Source organism: Chenopodium album, chromosome 18, assembly GCF_948465745.1.
Source record: "Chenopodium album chromosome 18, dcCheAlbu1.1, whole genome shotgun sequence".
Taxonomy (NCBI): domain Eukaryota; kingdom Viridiplantae; phylum Streptophyta; class Magnoliopsida; order Caryophyllales; family Amaranthaceae; genus Chenopodium; species Chenopodium album.
Genome location: NC_137851.1, coordinates 17,219,154 through 17,246,973, shown reverse-complemented (window position 1 = coordinate 17,246,973; position 27,820 = coordinate 17,219,154). Strand labels below are relative to the sequence as shown.

The window sequence follows — 27,820 nt, the reverse complement described above, 5'->3', positions numbered from 1 at the left end:
TTATCATTATTGTAATCCCTTTAAAGACTTTAAAACCAATATAAAAAGTGCAAAGTTATAGCTCAAAGCATTTCCCTAAATTAAGATCACATTGTCTACTTTTTAATATGAAGTAAAGCTGTGATTATGGTGGTTACAGTATTACAGTAACAGTAAAACAAATAAAGAAAGCCGTAATAGAAGAAGGTAAATGACCCACCATCCCCACAATATCAGGAAAGGCCAAGGCTTTATTTAGTTCGATTCAATTTTAGTGGGAAGTTTAACAGTTCTACGCAACAAACATGGTGCATCTTTTTTTCTTATCTTTGATTTTTGGCCACCAAAAAGGATCTTTAGAAGAAGAAACTTGGGAGTCAATGGGGCTACAAAACCACTAAGCAGAGGAGCCCCTCTGTGCAATGATGCTGTCATTCAAAAGGTGTAACAAGTTCCTACTCTGATACCGGGAACAGTTTTGAGCAATTCACAAATGGAGTAACAAAGAAATCTCAAAACCCCACCATTTTCTTCCCCGCCACCATGAAACCAATGCCAATTTTGGTAGTTGGAAAGCTCCAGAAAACAAGTTAATAAAAGCAAGCTTTATGGTCGACAAATCCGCATGTAGCACAAAACGATACTTAACGATGATTTGTACAAGGATAGGACAGTAAGATACAGAACAAAAAGATAATCAAATGCCAATACAATCAAGAGTCAAGAAAGTGCCTAAGACTTTACAAGGGAGCAAGCACAGAGGTTACAAGTGACGGTAATTTCCCTTTGAGCTAAAAACAATGCTTGTTAGGGAGAGGACATGCTCAGTAAAAAAAGTAGCAGAAAAATTGCACAGCTGGTCTGGTTTATTGCACACATATAACATGATTTTTATAGAGTGGGTACTATCGATCTATCTACCTTTTTCCTGTCTCGCTATTTGTCAATTCTTTCTCAAGTTCATCAAATTCCCAGCCACCAATTTCTTCGGATGTGTAATCTACACCAACCTTCCCGAATTCAGACTCCAATTTTGCCAACTCTGCTTCATGGTCATCCACCTGCTCTTTTTCTGCTTTTGAAGGCTCAGTATGCTTCTTCTCACTTTCCAAACTTTTTGCTGGTTCTACAGATGATTGAGAAATAATTTCCTGGGGTTTCTCACTAGTTGGAGTCTCTGGCTCCCTACTTGGGGATTCCATCTGCAGGACCGGCCTTTCAATTGAGTCGAATTCCCTTCTCAACTTCTCAATGTCATCAAAAAGCTCCTTGACTTTTGAATCATCTTTCCTGAATGAAAAAGAAACAAAAACTCCCACTTGAGAATATTGAAATATGCACATTCATGAACAATACATACTCCCATAGTCTGAAAATTGTCAGATTTTCCAAATTCTTCAGGTGTAAGATTTTGTTAATAACAATCCTTTTATGCTCAAGAAAGTCTGACAAGTTTTACCGACACAAGATATATATACCCTCGGCTGTGTGACAATTATTTACAGCACAGAAGTTTAGGAAAATAAAAAAATTTAACCTTGAAAATTTTCTTTCTTTGGAATACATGTGCTCTTTCATGTTGTCCACTACACTGAAGGTGGTCACTATCTGCAAAAAGAGGGAAAAAGTCTCATCAGATAAATTCTCCCATCTAGGATTAATATTTATGTTCCTATAATCCCAACAAATTCCCAAATGTCAAATAATTTAAAGTCAACACTAAGAAAATCATCAAACCTTGGCCTCATAATCCAGGTATTCCTCCTCCAAATTTCTTCTGGGATTTGAATCTTCATCATCACCATGTGATGTTACCTTAGACCTGTGTCAGAATTGCTACACAATCAGAATCCAATTCCCTTTAATCCTCATGGAAAAAATTGTAGGGATATGCAAGCAAGAATGGGAGCTAAACAACTAGTGTTAAACATTACCCTCCACTTAAAGACTTAAGATTCTCCACATATTGGCTAATACGACCAATTGAAGGCTCCAGTTCTTTCTGCAGAAATACATGAAAACAAGGGCTTCAAGCTTAAGCAAATATTGATAGGCAAATGATTGTTTCATAATATATATTTCAATCCAGTGTAATACAATAAACACACTAAAAATCGAAGACTGAGCTAAAATAATTCAGTAGTCGAATGATACTTAATTCCTAGGCACCCGCATATAAACATAACTTAAGCGCAAAATTACCTTGTACCCAGAGAGAAGTTCAATGGCCAAGTCCACAAAAAAGTCCTCATGCCTCTCCAATTCATCACTTTCAAAAAGTCAAAAAGACATTATTAGTTAATTACCATGGAGAAAGGAACAATATCATAGTAAAAGAGGGGCTTAGAGGGGAAATAAAAAAAGGTGAAAAGACAGATAAGGGTGCGCGTGGGGAGTGCAGATGCTGTTCATTAAACAAAGCTCACCAGAAAAGAGGACTTGTTAAATAGTCAATTACAGTTTTATTATCTTAAGTAAAAGCATAATTTATTGAAGATTTGTGAAAAGCAAAACTTTTTTTTTCTTTAAGCTATGAATTAAGTTCAGCAGAATATACACACATACTTCGCCTGCTTTTCCTTGGACTCCACGAAAGTGCACTGTAGAGCCCATGTATCTTCAAGAAAATTGATCCATGTCCTTAGTACATCAGCTTCTGCTTTACAAGATCCAACTGATCTAGTAAGCTCTTCTTCCTGAGAAGAATAACAATCAATATGATGTAATGCCTTTTCCTCACAAGATTGTTGAGCATTGGGGGGATTTAATAATAAAATATATATATATAAACCTTTGTTTTTAGGTGTTCTAGAATCTGATTGTTAGCCTCATCAAATTGGTCTTTCTCTTCCCTGGAAATTTGAAGACGTTTTTGAGCAGCAACCAAGGAAACAGTCACCTAAACCACATTTTCACTTTAAGCTGACAGTAAATATAGCATATAAATACAAGAAACTAATATGAAATGGAAACATATATGGGCACTGAAAATATAGGAAGCAAGCACTAACAGTTTGTTTGGAAAGAGGGATTTAGAGGGGGAAAAAAGGGGGGAAAGGATAGGGCGTATTTTACTTTATTTAGATAACAATGTATGGGGGTGAGGAGAATGGAAGGAATTGCTTCCCTTCATAGTTTAAGAAAGAAGTCTCTCCAAAAAGTATTACAAACAAAATTCAGAAGGAAGATAGAAACACGGGCCTTAACAACGGGGAAAAGACACTGTTAACTAATTAGTAATTCCATCTCTCCTCCATTGACACTCTCCCCACTCACTTGTCATTTCCCTCTCTTCTAACCTCTCCTTTATGTCTATATCAATACATATAATTCAAACTGCTACCCCATAATAAAACTTGAAATGAAATTCAAGAATTGTCAGAGAAACTTTTTGAGGAGCGATAACCACCGAACAACTAAGGAGAGCTAGGTAGTCGAGGACAATTTTTAGTGAGAGAGGATGGTCTAATGATAGGAAATGAGGGATTCAAAGGGTGAGCATCAAAATAGTTAAATAAAGTGGAGGTACTGGGGCTCTGTCAGTGGATATTCTTCTGCCATTGATGAAGGATAGAGTGGTACACATGTGAACTGGTAGGGAGGGAAAACATACAGAAAAAAATACCTCAAGCAAAGTTCCCTTCCCAATTTCCCATCATACTCCTAGTTACCCAAACAAAGGAATTTTTCTCCTAACCTCCCTTCACCTCCCCCTCCCCTTATCTTCACTTCCTCATTTTTAAAAAGCCTATCCAAACAAGCAGTAAAAGAGACTAATCAAGTAGTCAAAAACTAATTTAGTTCTTTTACACCATAGAATTCGAGATTACTAAACGATCAAACTGTAAAGCTGCTGTAGGAGTTATAATCATTTGGGTATAATCCAAAAACCAATCCAAGCTGAACTTATTTTAATAATTTGGACTCAATCTATATAAACCAGAAATATATATCGGATTTGGATTAAGGATTCAGATCAAAGAAAAAAAAAAAAGTTAAATATATGAAGCTCAATTACTCGTTCTTTCTTTGAACTCAAAGAAACCAAAGAGTGCTCACGTGACTTGTGTCACCCAAAGAAGTCCCAAGGGTTTCTCTAATTAAACAGATTTCAGCCCCTGTCCTCCATAGACAAATGAAGCAAGCACATCTATAAGAGCCTGGTCTCATTTTAATAGAAAAAAGTGAATCTTGTCAAAAAACAAAAAGAGAGAATTAAACAAAATAAAGATTATTTATTATTTTTTCCCGAGAACTGATAATTCTGACAATTTTCTTTGCCAACACCTGGTGAAGGAATAAGATAATGTTTCATGTCTGGAAACTTTAAGGTTTGGAATTCTGGAGAATGTTTAACAATGAAGGTGTAAATGATAAAATTTCAAATCTAATAAACAAAATCGACATATCAGATCCAAGCTGAAAAGTTAAATGCCCGAAACCATCACCCGTAAGCATTTATGAGTATAAAAGATTGGAATACTTGTACTAAATTTTAGCAACCTCAGTCCCACCCCACCCCCACCCCCCAAACAACAAATAGACACACAGTATGATAAAAAGGTTGAATAGAACATTGAAAGTATCTGAACAAAAAATAAAGTGCAACCTTTACATCCATTTCGTTGCAACTATCCATAAAATTGTTGACTAATTTTGATTGAAAATACAACTCTTGTCAAAGAACCTAAGCAAGTCTCTTTGATAAATGGGTTCAAAACCTTAAGAAAAACGTGTTCATTTATCTTTATTTATTACGGAGTGCTCACTTTGAACATATATCTTAATTATTTTTCTTTATCAGGTTTTAATTTTTATTTTTTTAAAATAACCTTTTTAAACTTGCTGATTTTGTTAAGCTTTCTGAAATTTTGTAATTCTTAAATATGCACAAATGATAATTAAGATAAAAAATAGTTATAGTAAACCTAGTAATTGTTGCTGTAATATTTTATTGTTATTATTTTAAAATATTAGTTGTCGTAGTAGTAGTAGCAACAGTCAAGCACTCTGGTAACTGAATTCTGTTTTTTCACAAAACCTAAATCGAACAGATGTTTTGGATTAGAGAACCAAAAAGCTCACAAAAGACAGAATTAGAGGGGGGGGGGGGGGGGGAATGAATTAAAAAAAAAAAAAACAGGAACCTTTTTCAGTTCTGCTTCAAGCTCTAATTTTTTCTTCTCAAGTTCTGCAATTTCAGTTCCTAATTCCTGGACAGACAAGAAAATTTTAAGTGAGAGAAATTAGTTAGAAGCAAGCAAAAAGTAGAATTCTTTTCCTCGATGGTATTAAGAGTTATAATAACTGGAAAAAAAAAACTAATCCTGAATTATAGGGTAAAGTGCCACTCATAGATTCTAATTAATTCCTGTAGACAATATAAACATAAGGAACTTCACACAGGCAAATGCAAATCTGCATACAAAAGCCTCAAAACAGCTAATTAAGAAACAACAAGATTATTGAAGTCCCCAAGCCCCAACCCCTATAGTGCCACTCACAGATTCGAATTAATTCCTGAAGACAATATAAACATAAGGAACTTCACACAGGCAAAAGCAAATCTGCATACAAAAGCCTCAAACAGCTAATTAAGAAACAGCAAGATTATTGAAGTCCCCAAGCCCCAACCCCTATAGTGATGGTACCATGCAAATTGGAAAAACAGAAGATGATCAACAACCACTGCTTTGCAGGGCTATAACAAGTACCTTCTCCATCTCACTATTTTCACTTTCTTTAGACACACGAAATTTCAGAGCCTCCTCTTTCTGGGATCTGTCAACATTGGCAAACATATAAGGTCAGTAATCATTTGCTATGCTAACAAATAACCCTTACAACATGGTAAGTTGGAGCATGCATAACCTAATAACAACAGAGGAAGAATTTCGACAAATAGGTAATACTTTTTCAGTAAGTGACACAGCAACAAACTAGAAATAAATGCATAAACAAAACACACCGCACTTGGCTACTTGCATACAATGAACTATTGTGTATGTAATCTTCTGCATGACAATGCTGTCCTATGCCTTTTGTAGTGGAGTATCAAATTAGTGTACTTACCCGTCAACTAGTCAAAAACTTTAATGAGAATAACTTCTATCCTACAGTAGCTTCGGGACCATTGTAAAAATAATATTTGTATAATTTGCTGTTGCATGGTACTAACTGTCCCATGATATATTGCCCTATTCATGTGCTTATTTTGACTGATTTGTTCTAATATAAACTACAAATGTTCTTGGAATAATTAATATGTACAAAGTATATTTTACAATGATCAATTTTTTGCAAAATTTGCTGACATTTAAACATATAAATGTTCAAAGTTGTGTGTTGGCAAATGTGCCAAGTCAAAATTGGATAAGGTATCATAGGTTCCAAAAACTTATCTCAAGGGTCTGTTGTCAAGTAAAAGAGAACAGAGTGTATATAACAAAGTAACACACAAAACGGCAGAAAGTGGTACATATACGTGGAAAGTGCCCATGTCCAGATGTCCTCTATGATACTGTTCCATACTGGAAGGTTGAGATCAAGTCAGATATTTCTCATCCTAAGCAAAGGTTCACGGCGTTCATGTTCACCCATAGGCCCAAGAGTTGCAGTTCTAAGAGGGTCTCCAAAGAACAGTAAGTTTATGTAAAACGGAACAAAGCCTTGTTCTGTTGCTAATATTTAGCAAAATCAAATACCAAAGTAACCAAACAAGTCACCTAGGAAACAGAAAAGTACAAACCAATTGGTAAATATAAATATATGAAAGCATGCACCCTCTTTTGGAAAGTGCAACAAAACCCTGATTCAGGTTTAGTTTTCCTCAGCATGTTTTAAATAAGTTTCAGATTTTTTTTTTTTTTTTTCCCAGCAAAAAGAAGATAAGTTTAGCAAAAATAAGTTGTGCATCAAGCTGAAGAGGACCGAGCAATGAATAAACAAGTGGTGAATTCAGGACATTTGTTATTTGTTAAAAAAAAAAAAAAGGAAGTATAATGTCTCAAAGTGAGACTGGATTACTGGAATATGAAATTATTGCCGAAATTTGCACCAAAAAAAAAAAAAATTTACCAAATAATCTACAAAGAATAAGAAAGAGTAATTTATGAAACATCAGGTACATACTAACATACCAGTTCTTACCTGGTATCTAATATTCGCTTCTCAGAATTTGTAGAAGAATTCGCCAGAGACTCAGATAAGACTTTGAGCTTATCAATCTGCTCTTCAACATGTATAAACAAAGCTACATCAGTTCAAAATGTCTAATCTCAACTCAAAAAGCTCACATGACATGCTCTGAAATCAAAAGGCCATACTTTTTTCACTTTTCACCCTCAATTGTTACATTGTGATCAGAGGTGGACATTTAGACTGCATCCCATCTTCAATGAGGGTAGCTGTGCATCGCATTTTATTGTTCATTTACTATTTAAGATTCTATATATTTTCATGCAATCAAGGTACTGAAGCTACCATGCATTGTTCTATAAGATTAAATAACTAATAAAAGGCCAAATGGAATCCTTTTAGAAAAAGAGATGGATTAAAAGAAAGGAATATATAAAGGCGTAAAGCTATGTACAGGGAAAAAGAGAGGAAGAAGGAAAGAGTTGGAGACAGAGCAAAGTTTCACAATTTGTACCAATGTTTCAAAGCCAATCAAAATCCAACCAAAAAATTGCGTATTCCGGTCAAATCCAATAGTTCAGGCATTGAACAGAAAACCACTTGTAAAGTTTAATCACAGTTTCAAATCCAAATTATAAGGAGAAACCTCTAAATGAAATAGCAGTGCACAAACTGAACTTATGAGTAATAAGTATTAACTAAAAAACTTTCCAATTCTCTGAAAATAACTTAAAACAATGCCATAAAATAAGCAAGATAATAGTATCAAAAGAGAGCATCAGAGGACTGCAATGAATAGCAAATCGCAAAATACATTCAACAGCAAAAAGATTACACACCTTTTGAGCATGAATTTCAGGGGTGTCTCCGTTGTGTAATGATTGCTTCCTAACCAACAAACCTTCCAATGTAGAACAAAGGCGGATTTGTGCAAGTGCTTGTTTTAAGCCCTAAAACGAATCAATAGATGGAAATAATGATCAAATATCTTATTGGGACTATATCACATAGCTACAAAAGTAAACAACCTAACATTGTAACACATAAAGCAAAGACCGATAAGTAACTAGAATATGAGAGATCGTAAGCTGATAAAATCCAAACACATACATCTACATGAATATCTCTAACTCGTATTTCTACCAAAGCTATGTAGGAAATTTCCATATTCATTAGCATAAGAACTAGGCTAATCTACATGCCACATGCCACATGGCCCAACACCAACCCCCAGTACCCTCACAAGAGTCACAACCTCAATAAGCTTACACCAAAACAACAAGCAATATTAAGAAATAGGTAGTCTCACTCTCACCACTAGCAAAATATAACAAAAACATTGAGAGCAAGGGCTCTACTTGAGATCCAAATGATATTATACTCTGTATCATAAGTTTAGAATATTCCATAACTGTTCTTGAACCAAAACCCCTCACCAAATTCACACAATTTTTAGAAAAAATAAGATAGCCACACAAATATTTAAAACTACAAAAACCTTGCCTAATGCTTAGATGAATTAAAAAAAAGTTTACAAACAATCCAAGAATATCTACATGTTCAACTTTCAATTTATATCTTTTTGACAACAAAGTTTCAAATTATCATATTATCAATCACGAAGTAATTTATTGTTTTGATTCTTTCAAGTCAAAACCAAGTCAAGTACATGAGCGAGGATAAATAAATTCATGAAACCTTTTACCTTATTAAGGTGATTGATATGGAGGTTGAGCATTTATACTTTATATTTAAAACGCATAGCAAGTGTTTCGAACAAGCAAATAAAAATAGACCTTTTTTTTTGGCTAATTTATATTCTCTAGAATACAGAAGTCTACTCATCTCATTTTTTATTACATGCTTATTCAGCAATAATCATAAAAATTTCTAATAGATTTGTAGCTATAAGACCATCACCCCTATACAACCTTCTTGAAATTTAATGAGCCAATTAAAAGGCCTAGCATGGGTCCAACTAAATTTCACATTTAAATAAAAAAAAATTTATTTTGTGGGAAACAATCTAAGAAGTATTTTACCTTTGTAATTTTTGTTTTTTTTTTTTTTTTTTTTTTTTTTTTTTTTTTTTTTTTTGGTTCTACACAAAGTAGATACGTAGATTAACAAAATTTTAAAAAAGGGTGTAATCAAAAGGTAGAGAGAATGAGTATAAAAGTCAATGGGTGAAAGAAAAAGGTATATAAAATAAGAGAGCAAGAATGGAAAGGTGTAAATATTGTAAGGTAAGAGACGCAAGATAGTAAAGGGGGTCCCAAAAATGATTTAGAGTGTTGAAACCATGTCCAAATCCAATCCAAAATTGAAAACAAAATCTAAAATGTCCACGCCGGATTATTCAATGCTGGTTTGCTTAAACAGAATTTATGGGAGTATTATTTATAAAAGATAAAACATTTAAATCTACCACAGATGAAGTTAGGTTTTCTTTATCTTTTTCTATTTGAGTATTTGGATATAAGAGAGTTGATACTTGGTACAATTGACTGTGTATGTAGTACTATGTACCATTTGGGCTACTAATTGGTATGAATACGTGGATGGCAAAGGGGAAATAAAATTCAGTTCATTTGGCACTTCTTTCACTTCAAATCCAAATAACTTGAATCCACATCCAAGATGAAAGTGCATAAAATTCAAGTCCAAAAAAAAAAAAAAATTAAAAAAATTAAAAATTAAAAATCCAAAATGCATGTTCCATAAAATTGTAATTCAACACATTAAAACATGGTACATATACACTAAGCAACTTTATTGACTCTATTACTGTTAAATGACTAGAAATCATATATGTCAGATAAACTTCACACACATTTCTGCCAGAGTACCAGCAAAATGCCATCCATGAGTTCCAAAAGAAGACCACTAACACACTGCAACTCTAACTTTCAACTCTCAAGGGTTGCCTCATCAGCAGTTGTCACCGCATAAAGATAAAACTAGGGTAAAAGATATTTTACTAGGTAAATACCTAGTAGAGGATCAAATTTTAATTCAGACCTAAAACATGGACTTTGTTAGATTTTATCATTCCAACTCAAGCCAAAGCTGCCAAGATATATTTCCAACACACTTTATATCAGAAAATATTTGCAACATGATCCTTCACAATTAAACCCAATTTTCCAACCTCGCTACTAATACTCTGTACCTACATATGGACATCATGATGTTTGGCGATCCCTGATGCTAGAATGATATATCCTTTCATACAAGACAGCATCTACGAATAGATTTGCACTTGTATAATGGTGTAAATAAATACATGAAAATAGCCATGATTATGCAAAATATCACTCTTCCCTATTTTATAATTTCAAAACTTTACACATGAGAATACTTCCACTTGCCCTACACTCACAAAGTCATCCCCCCCCCCCCCCCCCCCCACAACAACAACAACAACAAACCCTTAGTCCCAAAATGATTTGGGGTCGACTAATATGAATCATCATAAGGAACCGTCCGATATAGAAAAAGGGACATCGCAAGATAATAAATTGAAGGAGTATAAAAAAGGTGTGTAAAGTGAGAAAAAGAAAGAACATCCAAGTAAAAATTAACAGAGTTTTACAAGAGAGCCAAGAATAAAATTCAAGAAAGTTTTCACAGAGTGGTAAAACGTGCGGGTAAAAAACACACAAGGTTTAAGAAGACTTTAACAAAGGAAATCAATACAGTTCATAAAACACGAATTGGATAAATTAGTGAAAGATACATGAAAACAAATCATGACAAAAACAATAAAATAGAGAGACAAAAGAACCTTAATCATGACAAAATCAAATCAAAGGCAAAAGAAAAGCACAAGTGACGATGTATCCACACAATTACAACATCAAAGCTTTTCAATTCCCTCACACTTAATCGTACAAAATTAGTGAAAGATAAAGTTTGACAACATACGGAACAGCTACCAATTCTAATATTGACATAGTATCATGGCAACTAAAATCATTTAACTAAATGCTTATATCACAAAAGATTGAGAGGTGAAAGGAACAAGGAGGAGAAAAAATAAGATTAGAAATCAAATACCATGTCAGATCATCAGTTTGCAATTGAAAGAGAGTTGAAAATGGAATACCTCTATCGTAGCAGTAGCAGAATCAGTTACAGGTGGCTGCACAGGACCTTCACCTGAAAGCTCAGGCGAATTTTTCATCTCATCAAGTTTTTTTCTGAGATTTGAAACTTGATTTTCTACTCTACGTTCATAAAAATTAAAGTAAAAATCAATCAGCATAGCTTTTTTATACACTAAGAAAATATATATAAAAGGATACACTGAAGAAAACTTTGAAATATATCATGTAATCTTTCCCCAAATTAAAGTATTCTATTTCCAGAGTAATTCAATAGTTATATAACACAACCAGTTCTTCTAAGAGCCCATGCATTCACGCACCATTTTACATTTCTACCACTTAAGTTTTTCATAAGGAAGAAAGACTATATTAAAATTACCTAGATGACAGTTGACTTCTAAATATCAGGAATCTTGAGGATGAAAGTAGTAGGTATAAAGTAGAGGATGCCAACAGCCTACTCTTTAAAGAAGGTTGTACGAATGTCATAACAATTTAAAACAGCATTAATTTTTCAACCATATAAACTCTAAATAATTAGGAAACAAACCAACAAATATTATCTCCCTAACCTCACACCCCTCAAGATATCAGTCAAAGTTCAACAGCCGCCATCTCCCTCTGTGCTCTGTCTCACTTCACCACCTGACTATCTCCTCGAGAAGCTAACCAACTTTTTCCTTCTACTTCTTCCTTCTTCCTATCTTCCCTCCGCAGACAACTACAACCTTCTTTTGCCATTATAACCAACTAATCACTCATGCCACTGAAAACTGAACCTCTAACGATAATCTCTACCACAAGCAAGAAAAAGGTCTGGTGCTAGGCTAAATGATCAAAGAAAAAAATTGAGCCTCTAGCACCAATCTTTCCATCTACATTTTTCATCTCTTTGGTAGAGAGGGCAATAGTAGATTTTAATTGGGAGTGTCACAGGTTGCATATTTTTAGGTGGGGAAAGCTGAAACTGGTAGATTTGAAGGGGTATACAGAACTCCATAGATTCATAAAAGAAGTTAGGGCAGAAGATACTAAGAGAAAGGTTAGAAGGAGGTGGTGGGTAGGTGGAGATCATGCCGGTTGGGGTAGCGACAAGCCGACAATGATGCCATGAGGGACAGCAATGAGACAAGTTGGTTTTTGGGAAGACTCGAAGAGATAGTTAAAGGCTTGGACCAAAACTAATTTGTTTTTTGTTTTTTGTTTTTTGTTTTTTTTTTTTTGTTTTGTTTTTTTGTCCCTTTTATTCAATTTACTGAACCCATTGGCTCAATAATTCAATATCAACCCCAAGGAAGATGTAGGTTAAGCAGACCCATCTCTGGCATTTCTTTGGTCTTCCTTTTCTACCTAGCAGCACTGACTCACAGAGGATTCAGGTGATTTCAACCCCATATCAAACAATTACTGTCCCACCAACCAAATTCTCCCCCTTAGAGTTGTAGAAGCACATGCGCCAAGCACAATAATTTTTGTCACCCTTCGCATTTATTCCACGTACAATACCCAAAACAGCCACCTTGGGGGGAGGACGGAAGAAAAGTGTAACTCCTTAGATCACAGTTATCAATAAGAAGATTATCAAGAATTACATTTGGAATCAAAAACTAACTAGTTTCCAGCATGCTACATTAGCAATTTCCAGGGAGTATATCTTAATGGGTATCTAGCCCATTGTTATTCAGTATAACTTTCTGACAGTTAGACGAATACGCTGATCACTTTAAATGCCATCTATGCAGCAAACTACCTATTTATAAAGAATCAAAATAATAAATGAGCCAGTGTAATGCAATGTTAAATGAAAAGCCTGAGCCCTGAGTTTATCAACTACCTCAGCAGTTCTGCATTTATTTTCAGCCCTGAAATTGCACCTTGAGCAAACTGTAGCAACTCCTCACGTTTTACCTACAAAGTGGAAAAATAATGAAAGTAAAACATACATACATTTCCCTGGCATCAGACCCAGGAAGTAACATATGTAGAAAATCATTATTCTACCATCAGGTCAGCCACTAAAGAGAGCAAGGCTTGTCATTGGTAAAATTTTGTTGTAACACATTAATCAATATATCTAAATCAATCACTGAAAAGAAAAAAGATTACCATCAATCATCATTCTTACCAATACTTCATCTTCATAACTTGAGAAAACTTGTGCCAGATCCTGAATACTACTTACTATAGCATGATGGACTTCTTTTCCACCAGTGAGACAGAGCCTGCATTCATTTGCTTTTTATTCAAATTATCTCCGACAACAAGCAAGCAAATTTCATGATCAAAATGTCAGAGCATAAAAATTAAGTTAAACACCAAAATTATATACAAGACAGAGAGATACATGAAAAGCTGGTGATAGAATCACGAGTTCAGCTGATTAAACATGTCTCTGCATAAAACACTACCTACATGAGAATAATGAATTGTGTCCATACTCCATAGGGATATTCTTGCAAATATAAGGGCAAAGGAAACAATATTGGTTTCTACATTTTCTATAACTGTCATTAAGAAGGAGAAGAGGCTAAATGAGTTCCACACTTCCACTTGCAGTCTCATGCAAAAGGAAACCCACAAGCGCTTTTGAAAGGGCAGGGGTGGAAGAGGTATTTAGAAGCAACTATATATTCACAAGCAGAACGCTTCACTGGTAATATTTCAGACATGAAATTGACAAATAACTAACAACTCAATTCCAAACCAGATGGAAGCACAATCATTTATAGCTCTGTGGCTAAATTTTCATTGTTTCTATGATGATAGAAGCTAAAACTTAATCACTAATATGAGAATTGAGAACACTTCAATTTCTGATGTGCAGCAAGGGCATCCCTATCACCAGCTCAAACATCTACCACCTTCATTAAAGCATCCTGAATGTATAGAGCTCATCACTGCCAAGGGTATAAGATGAGACTAATCATACTGGCATTGAGATCTAGCCCAAGTCTGGGTAACATCAAGATCCCTGTGGACAGTAACTGACTAACTTCTCACTTTTCATATGATCACCAAGTTTTCAAAACTTTGACTCCATAGTAGCACGCATAACTCTTAAACAATGTAGACCTAGAATCAAAAAATTTCCTCCATGTTACAAAGACTCTTAATTCCTCTATTACCCAAAAGTAGACCCTTCTCACCTTAACATAGGTGTGGAAACTTGACTTTTTTATTTTACCAAGAACAGGGAAAATATTTATTACATAGCCAAGTCAAACACTCACACACACACACACATACACACACACACACACATACACACACACACAAGTCTGACACAGCCAATTGAATCTGAGTAACATAGATAGCCTTTATTTGACACGCTAGAACAAAATTTGATCCACTGCTAAAGTTGAGTGCATGTATCATTCAGCCACCAATGGGAAATAGCATCCTCATACTCTCATAGTGATCCTTAATTATTTCAAAATCTTAGAAGTTTTCTTCAAAGAATGTCAAAGATATTTTCCCTGCAATCCTGTCCTAATCTTATAAATGTAATGCCTAATGGAAGTAATCAAATATAGGCTATTATGATTCAAAGTAGTAATAACCAAAACATACTTAATCATTCACAAACAGTTCCATTCAGACACTTGAGATAAAACAATTATGAATACTTGCAAAGTACAGGATTAACCTTAAAAAATACTGCATAATTTTATATCAATGACAAAATCATAGCTTTGTTACTAGAAGGATGGGGTTGTCTGCATGAACAAAAATTTATCACTTGTGGAACCCAAAAAGATCCTCATTCTCCAATCATTTCTATCTAGTGCTATATGCACCTGCAATTCTACAATCCCCCTTTCTTCATGTCATATTTAACTCCCTCTATCTAACCCATCTTCACTTGACTCCTTTTGAAATCTTAATTACCCCAATATCTTCATTTCTCTTCATCCTAGATACTTGAAATATTCACAAGCAGGCTATATTCCATGAACACAGGTACGAGTATCCAACACAAGTGCTGATCTGAGTTAAACACGGTAATTCTGAAATTTATGGATATAGGGACACAATCCTAAATTTGAATACATTCACGACAATACAGAAATTATATATTACTCATGATATTGTAAATTTAAATCTAATCTACTCTTTCTCTCACAGGCAGCACAAGCTCTGCACATTGCAAGTTGGTTGAGGTGGCCAAAGTCAAGCGCTTTTTGTCACCTTCTGTAATGCGCTCAGCACTCCGCCTGGCAAGGTCAAGGCGTACTAACCTGCACCTTAATTCACCTGGCACCTAAGGGCTTTTTAAAACTAAATTTATATGCACATATAATTAAAGAATAGTACTTCGTACTTGATTTTGGCTTTTCAGTTCTAGATATAGAGCAAATACAACTGTTAAATGTCCGATTGTAATGCAGTATAGTACAACACATTACACTCACCACACAGTAACTCATAATACAAATTGCAGCTTAATATAGCTTAGACTCTGTTCTCTTCACCTTAAAAGATCAATTTCAATCAATACAAATTGATTTCATTTGCTTTTTATCCAATAAAGATCTATTATTAAGATTAAAAAATCCATAGAGCATGTCAATAGTGAGTGAGTAACAATTAAAATACATTGGCAAAAATAAGTCCAACTATGTAAACATCAATATAAATACGGAGCAAGTAAAATAATGTCTCAGTTCAGCAAAAAGCAAGTGAAGAGAACAGGCTTTAGTCATGAATTCCTGACTGCTCTGTCTTAATCTTAATATTTTCCACAGAAAATGATGTCTATCCAAATCAATAATACACAGTTTAAATCTAGGAAGAATCTGAGTTGACTTTACTCAAAAGATTTTTAAATTTTCCAGATTAACAACTCACCCAAACATCTCCAAAAGTAAAGAGACCTCTTCCTCACTTGGTGCCTCAAGGATCTGGATCATAAAAAAGGTTGTGCTGTTAACATCTTTCATCAAGAAAGGCAAAGTTGAATAATCTACTGACTTCTGTTCTAAAAGACAACATATATTCAAGTTTCAAGGAGCTTTTTAATTCAAGAAGTTAAAAATTAATTATATAAACACACCTAGTCTGAGTTGAATAAGAGACGAGGAATATAACAGTTATACAGCAAAATTACTGAGTGCATACCATTGAAAGAGTTATGCCCTCAAGAGCCTGACTGTGAAGAAAAACATCCCGGAAGTTCATAGGTTCATACTGATCATCAGAATCATAAAACAGAACCTGCCCATTTACAGGAAGCAAGACAGTCAGAATTGATGCTCAAAATGAATACACAATAATACTATCACAACTCAACATAAATATAATGGATTGAAATATCCCAATACCAGTAAAAACACAAGTTCAAGGCCATCAAGGGTATAAAGCAGAAGAAAATTTTCACAAATTCATTTGAAACTTGAAAGGATGTCTGTTCTGAAAAGTTAACCATCTGAAACACAAGGTCAACCCTTTATGGAAAATTACACCGCATTACACACAAAGAGAACGAGGTTAACAGCATTACACTGATGTAAGACTCGATAAACAGGGTGGGTAAACCAAGGTTAACATTGCAAATATTAGTTTAGCATACAAGAAAGTGCCTAGACTTACAGTTTAAGAGAAAATAATGATACACACTGTAACTTTGATTTTTTATCTACCAAACCAACAACATATAATGTATTTATCATGAAGAAACAATTTGAGAAATCAAAGATGATCATTAAAGATAAGAATATATTCATCAATAAAAGAGATGGAAGAACCAAGCTTCAACTGAACCAAGCTTCAACTGAACCAAGCGCAGGACTAAATAGAGGTTTGATATAAAAAATAAATAAATAGATAAAAATAGAATTAAATGAAAAAGGGCTATTCTACAAAGGAACTGGAGTTAGAAGGGAAAGAAAGAAGTATGACCTCAAAATTTGCAAGCCTAAATATAAAAATAGACCCCACGTTCTCGTAATTAGTATTAATTTAGCTGGGAATAAGGAGTATAAAGGAAATAAACCTATGTAAAAAAAAATAAATAAATAAATAAATAAAATAAAATAAAATAATAATACAAAAATAATATTAAAAAAAATAAAAAAAACACATTGCTCCTTTGAAATCTCTTGCAAAACAATACTACCTCCATCACTCACTGCTTTACCAATTTTACCATTTAGAGTCTTAAAATATAACCTATTATCTTCTTTGGGCTAGGAAAACATCTCAATTCTCAAGTCACCTCTACTTTTATACACATTTCAATATTAAATTATAAACTATCTTCCATCACATCTACTATTTCCATCTCACAATTTAAACAGTACCCAAAATCTTTAATCTATACTTCCACTGTTCTTTTTTTAATTGCAACGTTTGGAATTTGACACTAACCATACATACTCCTTCGACCTTATCTGTGATTTAGTTGTGTCCGATTACACTACGGAGTATTTCATTTTTTGTTCACGGCTGATAAAAACATATAAAATTATAAAACTATAATTTTTTTGCAAAAAATGAAAGCGTCGTGTCCCCGCACCCGTGTCCAAATATAGGACAGAGTCCCCGTGTCCTAAAATTTTGGAAATGGACGAATTGGACACTCGGACACGTGTCCGTGTCCGACACACGTACCCGAGTCCATGTAACATAGGTGATTTATACATTGGGAAAAATAGTCATGAGGAATCTTGTTAGATTCATCTCAATCTATACTTTCTATTTTCTAAATATCAACTTTTTATAATTCTCACTAAAAGATAATAAAGATACTAAATGTGCAATGGGCTGCCAATGGCAAGCATGAAACCCTTAATGTTAAGATTATAAAAGAACAGATGAACTATACTTTTTCTCAATATACTTTTTCTCAATATATAGCCAAGAGTGCCATCTAGAGCCCTTGTCTCTTAGTGTTTGTATCATGTACAGCATAGGCTAATTTATAAGTCTTGAATTTTCACTTTGTTCTACTTGAGTAGACAGGTGAGATAGGTTAAAAAGGGGAAGTAAACATTGAAGGTTGTTTGTACTTGTATAATAATTTGAGGGGCTAGAAAAGGAGCGTAACGAACGTAGCTTACATGATACTAGAGAACTTCTGTTAGAATGGAATCATGTCAAGTTTCAAATATCAAGTGTAATATAATTAGAACTTTTTGAAATCAACTACCATCTGTAGAGTTCTATAATAACTACCTTTTACATACTCTTTCTCGTTTTTCGTCATATTTAAGGCAGCACGGCCTAAGAAAACATGATCAATTCCAACCTTTAAATGAACACCATTTTGCCAAACAAGGGTGAGCAGGAAAAGTGCTAAAGTCTAATCAGAAAATGTAAGGATAGAAAAATGGTGATGGCATCTGGCTCCAATGGTCAACTTAGATTCACATAGTGATAAATTCAGGGACAATTTAGGGTTTTTAAAAGATTAAAATTTAGATAGTAATTAACAAGAACAAGTCAGAGAGAGTTATATCATAGAAAAAATAAATCTTATCAAACAAGTTTCATTCCAAATCTATACCAAAAGTACTCTTTGAAAAAATTTCCAAAATTTGCACACATCTTAAAGCAATGTGAATGTAACTATATATACATGTGGCAATCATGAAGAAGTGAGGGACTGCCTCACACCTGAACTCCTCATACCTCACAACTGCGCTACAGAAGACTATAGTTAAAAAAAAATAATTAAAAAAAAAAAAGAGTTATGTGCTAGCACAGATTTACTTACCAAAGATGGTTTCCTTGTGTTATCATTGGTTTCATCATATTCAAGATGCTGCTCAAGAGTCATTACAGTATCTTCAGTCAAATCTCCCGATAGCTTCTCAATTTCTTTTAAAAGATTCAACCATCTCCTCAACAGCTGAACTCTTTCTGGCCCTTTGCAGCTGACAGCGGCCTCCTCCAATCTCTTGACAGCAAGCTTAAAGCTTTTATGGTTCCGAGTTCCCTGAAATTGTTTTTTATTAGAAGATTTAGAAAGCCTTCTAAGCAAAAGATTCAGAAACTTAAAACGAGTAAATTATACTTAAGGCAATAGCATATATTACACAAATAACCATTTGTTATGACAGAAACACCGAGTAAACTCCAATCACCCAATAGGATCCCAGTTCAGTGAAACAAACACAATCACATCTTCATTGTTTTGAGGTACACAAACCAAATTTCAGATACACATAGGAGTACATATTGAGCTTATAAAATGTTAAACCTTTTATTTATCAGATAGAGCAAATCATTAATCAAATTATCAGCCTGATGCCTCTTCACATCAGTGGTGTGGGTTATAAGTTTTAAAATCTATGGACCTCTAAGGTTAATAGAAAACAAAGTATTCTTGTCTAATTTCACAGAAAGAGTCAATCAATCAATCAATCAATCAAAGCCTTAATCCCAAAAGTGGGGTCGGCTAACATGAACCAAATTTGATTATTCCGTGTAGTCATCAACATAAATCTTTCTCCTCCATCCCTTACGATCCAAAACTTCATCCTCACGTAAATCCATGCACTTCATATCCTTCCTCACTCCTTCCAACCAAGTCATCTTTGGTCTCCCTCTTCCTCGTTTAATCCCTCCATGGTCCCACTCTTCCACTCTTCGCACCGGTGCACCCTCGGGTCTCCGTCTTACATGTCCAAACCAACGCAGACGATTTTCCCTTAATTTATCTACAATGCCCGCCACACCTACTTTCCTGCGAATAACCTCATTTCTGATTCTATCTCTTAAAGTGTTTCCACACATCCACCTTAACATGCGCATTTCCGTAACCTCCATCTTTTTAATATGCTCTTTCTTAGAAGCCCAACATTCTGTACCATAGAGCAACACTGGTCTTATGGCAGTCCTGTAGAATTTTCCCTTCAACTTTAAGGGAATGCTGCGGTCGCATAGCACTCCCGTGGCCGCTCTCCATTTAAGCCACCCTGACTTAATCCTGTGGGTCACGTCTTGATCAATGTCACCATTCTTCTGGATGATCGACCCTAGGTACTTAAAACATTCACTCATGGTCAAATCCTTTCCATCCAAACTCACCACTTCATTGCTTGTCCCCCTCTGAGTGCCAAAACGACATACCAAATATTCAGTCTTACTCCGACTTAGCTTAAACCCTCTAGATTCCAACCTTTGCCTCCATTGCTCCAACTTGACATTAACCCCATCCTTAGTCTCATCCACCAAAACGATATCATCTGCGAACAGCATACACCATGGACCCTCATCTTGAATTGGTCTAGTTAATTCGTCTAGAACCGTTGCAAAAAGAAAAGGGCTTAATGCAGACCCTTGATGCAATCCGATTGTAATAGGGAAATCTTTTGTCAACCCTCCGCATGTCCTCACATTTGTTGACACATCCCGATACATATCCTTAACTAGGTCTACATACCTTCGTGGGATACCTTTCTTCAACATTGCCCACCAAAGTATCTCTCTTGGCACCTTGTCATATGCCTTCTCTAAATCAATAAAGACCATATGAAGATCTTTCTTCTTTACCCTATAAAACTCCATCATTTGTCTTATCAAATGGATTGCCTCCATAGTAGATCTCCCAGGCATAAAACCAAATTGGTTATCTGAAATGCTTGTGCATGCCCTCAACCTTTGTTCAATCACCCTTTCCCACAACTTCATAGTATGGCTCATAAGCTTAATTCCTCGATAGTTAGAACAATCTTGAGCGTCTCCTTTGTTTTTATAAACCGGGACCAAGGTGCTCTTCCTCCAATCTTGTGGGATCCTTGTAGCCGTCCATATCTTGTTGAAAAGGTTTGTTAACCAATCAATACCAATCTTACCCAAACACCTCCACACCTCTATCGGTACCCCATCAGGGCCAACCGCCTTCTTAGGTTTCATCTTCCTCAGTGCAATCTCCACCTCTACTCTCCTAATCCTTCGCACATACTCCATGTTGATTTCTTCATCACTCATAGAGGTATCTCCTATCACAACTCCATTACTTCCATTAAATAATTCATCGAAGTACCCCTTCCACCTGTCCTTGATGCCCTCCTCTTGCACTAGGACCATTTGGTTCTTATCTTTGACACACTTCACCATGCCAATATCCTTCCTTGCCTCTTGTCTTCTCTTTGCCATCTTATAAATGATCCTTTCTCCCTCCTTGGAATCAAGCTTTTCATAAACCTCCTGATATGCCTTTTCTTTTGCTTGGCGAACAGCTGCCTTTGCCTTACTCTTAGCCTCCTTATACGCTGCAAAGGTTTCATCACTCCTACATTTTCCTAAGGCTTGATAGCATTCCCTTTTTTGCTTAATTACTGCTTTCACCTCTTCAGTCCACCACGAAGTATCTCTCTGTACCGAAGTTCTTCCCCTTACTTCCCCTAAGACCTCTTTGGCCACTCTTAGGAAACAGTTCTTCATTCGTAACCAGGTCATGTCCGGATCCACCTCTCCATCCCAATCCGCTTCTTCAATTACCTTTTCTGTAAAAACCTTAGCTTTTGCATCCCTTAGGGTCCACCATCTTATCCTTGGTTCTTCTTGTCTAACTTTTTTCTTCGCCTTCTCTTTCAGACGAATAGTCATTACCAATAGCCGGTGTTGGGTGACCACACTCTCCCCTGGGATAACCTTACAGTTTATGCAACTTTGGCTATCTATGCTCCTTGTGAGCAGGAAGTCTATTTGAGTTGCATTTGCTCCATTCCGAAAAGTTATCAAGTGTGAATCCCTCTTCTTAAACCAAGTATTAGCCAAAATTAAATCATATGATTGGGCAAAATCCATAATAGCTTCACCACCGGCGTCCCTCTGCCCATACCCAAAGCCTCCATGGACACTCTCATAGCCATCTCGGCTCGCCCCAACGTGCCCATTTAGATCCCCTCCAATATATAACTTCTCTGAGTGGTGGACACCCTGCACCACCTCGTCTAGGTCCTCCCAAAATTGTCGTTTCTCTTCTGCATCTAAACCCACTTGGGGAGCATAAGCACTGATAACATTCACAATCTCCTTGCCACATAGCAACTTCAGCCTTATCAACCTATCGTTCTTCCGATAGACCTCGATCACCTCTTTTGCCAACCTCTCATCGAGAACCACACCAACTCCGTTCCTAGCTCCACCATTCCTTGTTCTGTGGCTCGTTTCTTGCCCAACATACCATACCTTATACCCCAAAACCAAGCCTCGAGCTCCTTCTCCTGTCCATCTTGTCTCTTGGAGGCACATGATGTTCACGCGTCGTCTTTTCATTACTTCTACCAATTCTGCTGATTTTCCCGTAAGAGACCCCACATTCCAAGAACCAATCCGCAAACTAAATTCTTTTCTCCCACGCTCCCACATTCCAAGAACCAATCCGCAAACTAATTTCACAGAAAGAGTATCTTTTTAAAAAAAAAAATGGAACATTTGTCTGTATAGCTCCATTTTTGTGTGCTCCCACTAGTTGATTAAAAACCAATTGCAATACAGATGGAGTTCTCTGGCAAACAATCCTCGCATTACGGACCTGAATTTGATGGCGAATGCACCAATGTTCACAATGAAGAGATATATCATACTCTCTAAGATTAATTGTCAAATACTAGAAGAGGCACTTTTTGAAACAATGACATATTTTATTAAAAAAAATAGTACTTTAAAAGCAATAAAAGTTTGAGTAGCACTACCTCATCTTAATATCTTCCCACATCTCTTCATCTATGGGACCCACATTTCAATTTTCTCCAAAATAACTTTTGTTCTTTGAGGAATTTTTTGTATTTGTGATTGTTTTTACACAAACCTCACTCTAAAATTCAGACTTTAAAAGTTTAAGCTACAATGAGCACTCAAAATTGAGTGAGCTTACATCTAACATGTACTTTTCTTTAATTTTTATTATTGATTGATGTGCAATTGAAAATCTAGGGTTTTACTTAAGTTAACTTTCTACCCATTTTTATTATAAAAATTAGGGTTTTCAATTTGGGTGTTTTGAGTTCATTTCGAAGGTTTGCAAATTAAGGTTACTGGATAGAAATAACTAGTTTATAATTGATGATTGAGAAGAGTATTGAATAAGGGAGACGTTTGAATTTTCAATGAATGAAAACTCTAATGTTCATATTTTATATTTTTGTTGCGAGGCAATTATTATATTTGATTTCTAATATTATTGTGTCGAGCATTGTGAGAGAGAAAGAAGAACATATTGATGATAATTATGAGTGGGAAATGAGTGTTGAAGATACTGAAAATTTAAGAAAAGAAGAAGAAAATTGAAGTGAGGAAGGAATTGAACGCGGATATTAAGAAAATGGAATAAGGATGATGAAGACAATATATAGGGGCATATATGACATTTCAAGTGGTATAAAATGGATGGAGGTGAAAAAGTGGAACCCTTGGAAGGAAAATTATGCTATGAATCAATATTTAAGGGGGTAGGGAATTTTGGTATTTGCATTATGTGTTAGTAGGGTTGAATAAGAAGATATTTAATTAGAAGGAGAGCTATATATTCAGCTATTTAGAGACGATGAACATTGTGAATTATAGAGAGAGAGCCTTGGGAGAGAATCCACCTCTGAAAAGTGAAATTATCCTTGTGATTTTAACTTAGCTAAATGCCTCCCTCTTGCTTAATTCTTTCATTTAATTACTTAAATCAATCCATAGCTATGCGAATTAATATAAAAAAGCCACACAAACCATGATCAAGTAGTGTTACCGAAACTTTTGTTGTTTTAAAAGTAGTTTATATTAGTCAATCAATCAATCAAAGCTTTAAACCAAAAAGTGGGGATTAAACCAATGACATACAGTGTAAAACTTTGTTACATCCCATGACATGAGCCAAAATGATATTTTAAAAGTAGTTTGATAAAAACAAAAATCTAAACAAAAGTTAAATATTGAAATAAGACACCACATGACTATGTTCGATGTATTCATGTACCCGCTTTTATTTTCACACTTTTCAATGCATATCAAGACGATTGAAATAAGACACCACATGAATACTAGTCAAGATTCATGGTCAAACTAAGAGCTCTACAATCAAAGTACGTAGTTTCCAACAAAAAAATCCTACTCCTTATTCATTATTTTTGAGATGCGACTATAGTTACGCAAGTTAGCTTAATGTGTTATTCAAGCAAGCACGTGCACATTTAAACAGCAAAATTTTTAAAAGCAAAATGCGTAAAATCCAAAAGCAAGTTTGAAAAATATGATTAGTTCCTAAACTTAAATCTCACTTGTGGTGACGAGCAGTTGCAATCAACATTAATAATTTCACCACCTTTAGGGGAGTAAGGGCCTGTTTTGTTCACTTGATTTTCACTTATTTCAAGTCTAATAAGTTTAGTTAAGTTCAGAGGAAAAATAAGTTCACTATAGGAAAAATAAGATGTGATAAGTGTTACCCAAGTTTAATATACAACTTAAATAAGTTTTAATAAGTTCTAGTAAGTTCGGATAATAAGTTCAGTTAAGTTCAAATAAATTCAATTAAGTTCGGATAAGTTCATATAAGTGAAAACTGAAAATAAGGTGAATATAACACATCCTAAGAGTGCATTAGGTTTCTCATCAATATACATCCTTGGATTCATGTAGAGTTAAGAAAATGCCTTCGCTTTTCTAATCCACCAAAAAAAAATGAGTGAATGTCATTGTGAGCCCCATAAGACTTGCATTAAAATAACGTTGTTTATAAACTTTCTGTTATTTTCTATCCTAGTTTATTTTGATGTTCTTGTCTACTTAACTCCATTAGTAGCTAATGTGCTGTTAATTTTTTACAAAGATTAAAACTTATAAAATAAATAAATAATAATAACTTATTCAAGAACAGGCCCTTACTTTAGTATGCGTCATTGTTGGAGCTTGTTGTATAGATTTAAAATAAACATATTTTCACCAATTTCCACCCTAAGAGCCTAAAAATTGCCTATATTCAATTTCCACCCTAAGAGCCTAAACCAATACCAATAGCAATTTGCTTATATTCGATTATTGAAACAAAAATGGTTAACAAAAGGGTTTCTCCTCTGTCGATTTTCAGCATATTCCACATTCCCAATCCAACGAAAGTTGGCTTAAAACAATTACATTCACTTGGACTCAAATAGGCTTGATTTCCAACATTACAATCGACGTCACGAATCACCATTAACAAAACATAACCCCTATGGCTTCACAAAAATAACAACAAACATGTTTGCTAATTCAGCAGCAGGAAAAACTAACCCAAACTCAGGTAAAATGAAAAGGTGCTACAGTAATGTGGTATCTCATAGACTCATACAATTATAATGTTATTATATTCAACATTTACCAAAAATGGATGCTACACATTATGTGCAACATATATTTTCTTTCCTAATTGCATGCATTTCTATCTTTCACTCTCTATTTAATACTCACAATCAAATTTTGTCTAGGAGTCCGTATCAAAGTCTTTGTTGTGTTGACATAACATGAAACGGAGGTAGTACAATTATATTTTACACTGGTGCTTCGGATAATTCCGGTACTATATGCCTTAAACCAACATTATGTATCGAATCACACAAATTCAATTACCTAAGAAGTGAAATTTCAAATTGCTGCACTATTTAAAAATTACATACAATAATCACCAATACATTATCAATCAAAAAGATAAGAAAAGTCCAATAAAATCCAATTGACAGGGAAAAAAAAAGAAAAAAAAAAAAAAAAGAGAGAGCGAAAACTAACAATACGATCTTGGAGGAGCTTGGCGCCTTCAGCAACAGCTTGGCCAGCATGCTGCACAACAGAATCGGCATAATTTTTGACGGTGCGAGTGATATTGTTCTTGTTTCCAACCTCCACTGCCCTGCTCACCGCCGTCCTCAGCCACGACATTTTTCTTCACCAAAATGATCCGAATTTCTTCCAGAAATCGTTAATGGCGGTTACCAGAGAAATCGAATTGAAATTTTACGAAGAAATTGGGGGGATTTTTTAGCTTTGATTAGTAAATTTAATGTTTAATTAGGGATTTCAATTGTTGTTTGAAGGTCAAAATGTGGTTTTGGGGTTGAAAGGGGAGAAATTGGGGGAATTTTTGGAGAAATGAGAAATTTTCAGCGTTTTCCTTCAAATTGACAATGCAAACCCCCGACCCGTTTGAATACGGGGTTTTGACTTGGTTATACACTTTGGCGCTCCTATTTTGGACCCAAATTGTTTTTGGTGGCAAAATTGTCTTTTTAATTTCGGAATTATGCTCCCGTGGTTGTAGAGTTTCTAGGTGTACCTCTATTTTTTCAAAATTATCATATATCCTCCAATTTAAGTTGTTTATTCAACTACATCCTATAGGGATGAAAGTTCGATGTTCGGTTTGGATTATGGCCTAAACCGAAACCAAACCGAATTAATTCGATTTTACATTTTTCAATCCGAATCCAAATTGAATTTTAATTCGGTCCAAACCAAATTGAACTGAATTTTTGATTAGCAAACCGAAACTGATCCATACACCTTACCAGATTCGAATTGAAGTGCGGAGCATAAGAAAACTAAGTAATATGTATAATTATGAACACAAAATAATACAAACTAAATTGAGAGATAATTTTATATAATCAACTATTATAAATTTTCCCACCAATAATCTGACATTAAAAGACATATACAGTAGATTAAAAAAAAAATCAGATCTTCTGCTTCGGTGCTTCCTTCATAAACTTTTGGCTCAAAACTTCCAACTTGTACCTCTTTACTAATTGGATAAAAGGAAATCTAGGGACAAAGAAACAAAGGAATATCACCAATTCGAACACAACAAAACATCAAATTCACCAATCCGAAGAGAAGTAAAATGATAATTCTTACCTTTGAGTGACTGAGAGAGGTGTTGGGGAGGGAACGTGGTGGTGAGCGGCGGTGAAGTGGTGGTGATTTGAGGGAGAATGAACACCGGAATGGAGCGGCCGAGTTTACACAAAAGAGATACCTTGAGAACACAAGTGAGGAAGGTGACTTGAGATACCGGAGTACCGGACTGGTGGTGGTGGACGACTGGACGGACGGAGTGAGGTGGTGACGAAGGAGAAAAGAGGAGAAATCTAGGGTTTTGGTGAGGGGTGCCGAGGGAAAGTGGAAGGGAAATGGGAAAAGCGGGGAAGAAATTTAGGGTTTTGGGTATATATATGTAGGATAATGGGTTGGGATTAGTGGGCTTATTAATTTCGGTTCGGTTTTTGGTTTTTCGAATCCCAAAACCGAATCCAAACCGAAATATTTCGGTTTTAATTTTTTCAAACCGATCCAAACCGAAAATCGAAAAACCGAACCGATTGCTTAATCGGTTTGGTTCAGTTCGGTTTTCGGTTTTTATCCAATTTACTTTCACCCCTAACACCCTATGTCGACGTTGGTAATTGTTTTAACCATTAATTACCCCACTTTGGAGAGATATATCACGCCCAAATTAAGTTAGATATATATAAATGGAATTAACATTAAGCATTTTTTTTAAACATTTTCTAATCTACATTTTCTTCTTTCTTCTAAAGCAACCATTGATATGTTAAGCTCTTGGTGTACTTTTTCTTCTTTTTTTCTCATTCGCTTTTTATTATTCATATTTTTATACAATT

At 35.0% G+C, this 27,820-nt stretch overlaps 1 protein-coding gene across 1 annotated transcript; it reads right to left on the bottom strand.

The window, feature by feature from the left end:
* Positions 1 to 692: 692 nt before the first annotated feature.
* Positions 693 to 26,325, bottom strand: LOC145591588 (uncharacterized). The gene is made up of 18 exons (XM_081648096.1): positions 25,929 to 26,325; positions 18,940 to 19,161; positions 16,344 to 16,439; positions 16,074 to 16,126; positions 13,351 to 13,447; positions 13,060 to 13,133; positions 11,225 to 11,345; positions 7,956 to 8,066; positions 7,129 to 7,205; positions 5,694 to 5,760; positions 5,127 to 5,192; positions 2,771 to 2,878; positions 2,545 to 2,675; positions 2,182 to 2,248; positions 1,914 to 1,981; positions 1,717 to 1,801; positions 1,517 to 1,587; positions 693 to 1,269 (listed from the first exon to the last, which is right to left on the bottom strand). Exons 1-18 carry the CDS (start codon positions 26,076 to 26,078, stop codon positions 897 to 899), a joined length of 2,037 nt encoding a protein of 678 aa, XP_081504222.1. The 5' UTR covers positions 26,079 to 26,325; the 3' UTR covers positions 693 to 896.
* Between the last annotated feature and the right edge of the window lie 1,495 nt (positions 26,326 to 27,820).

What these genes read in the sequence shown, in the direction of transcription:
- LOC145591588 (XM_081648096.1), bottom strand. Translation starts at nt 26,078, where the DNA reads ATGTCGTGGCTGAGGACGGCGGTGAGCAGGGCAGTGGAGGTTGGAAAC. An exon ending in ATAAATGCAGAACTGCTGAG is followed by an intron (nt 11,346 to 13,059) that starts GTAGTTGATAAA and finishes TTATGAACGTAG; the next exon opens with AGTAGAAAATCAAGTTTCAA. An exon ending in TTGAAGCAGAACTGAAAAAG is followed by an intron (nt 2,879 to 5,126) that starts GTTCCTGTTTTT and finishes AATGTGGTTTAG; the next exon opens with GTGACTGTTTCCTTGGTTGC.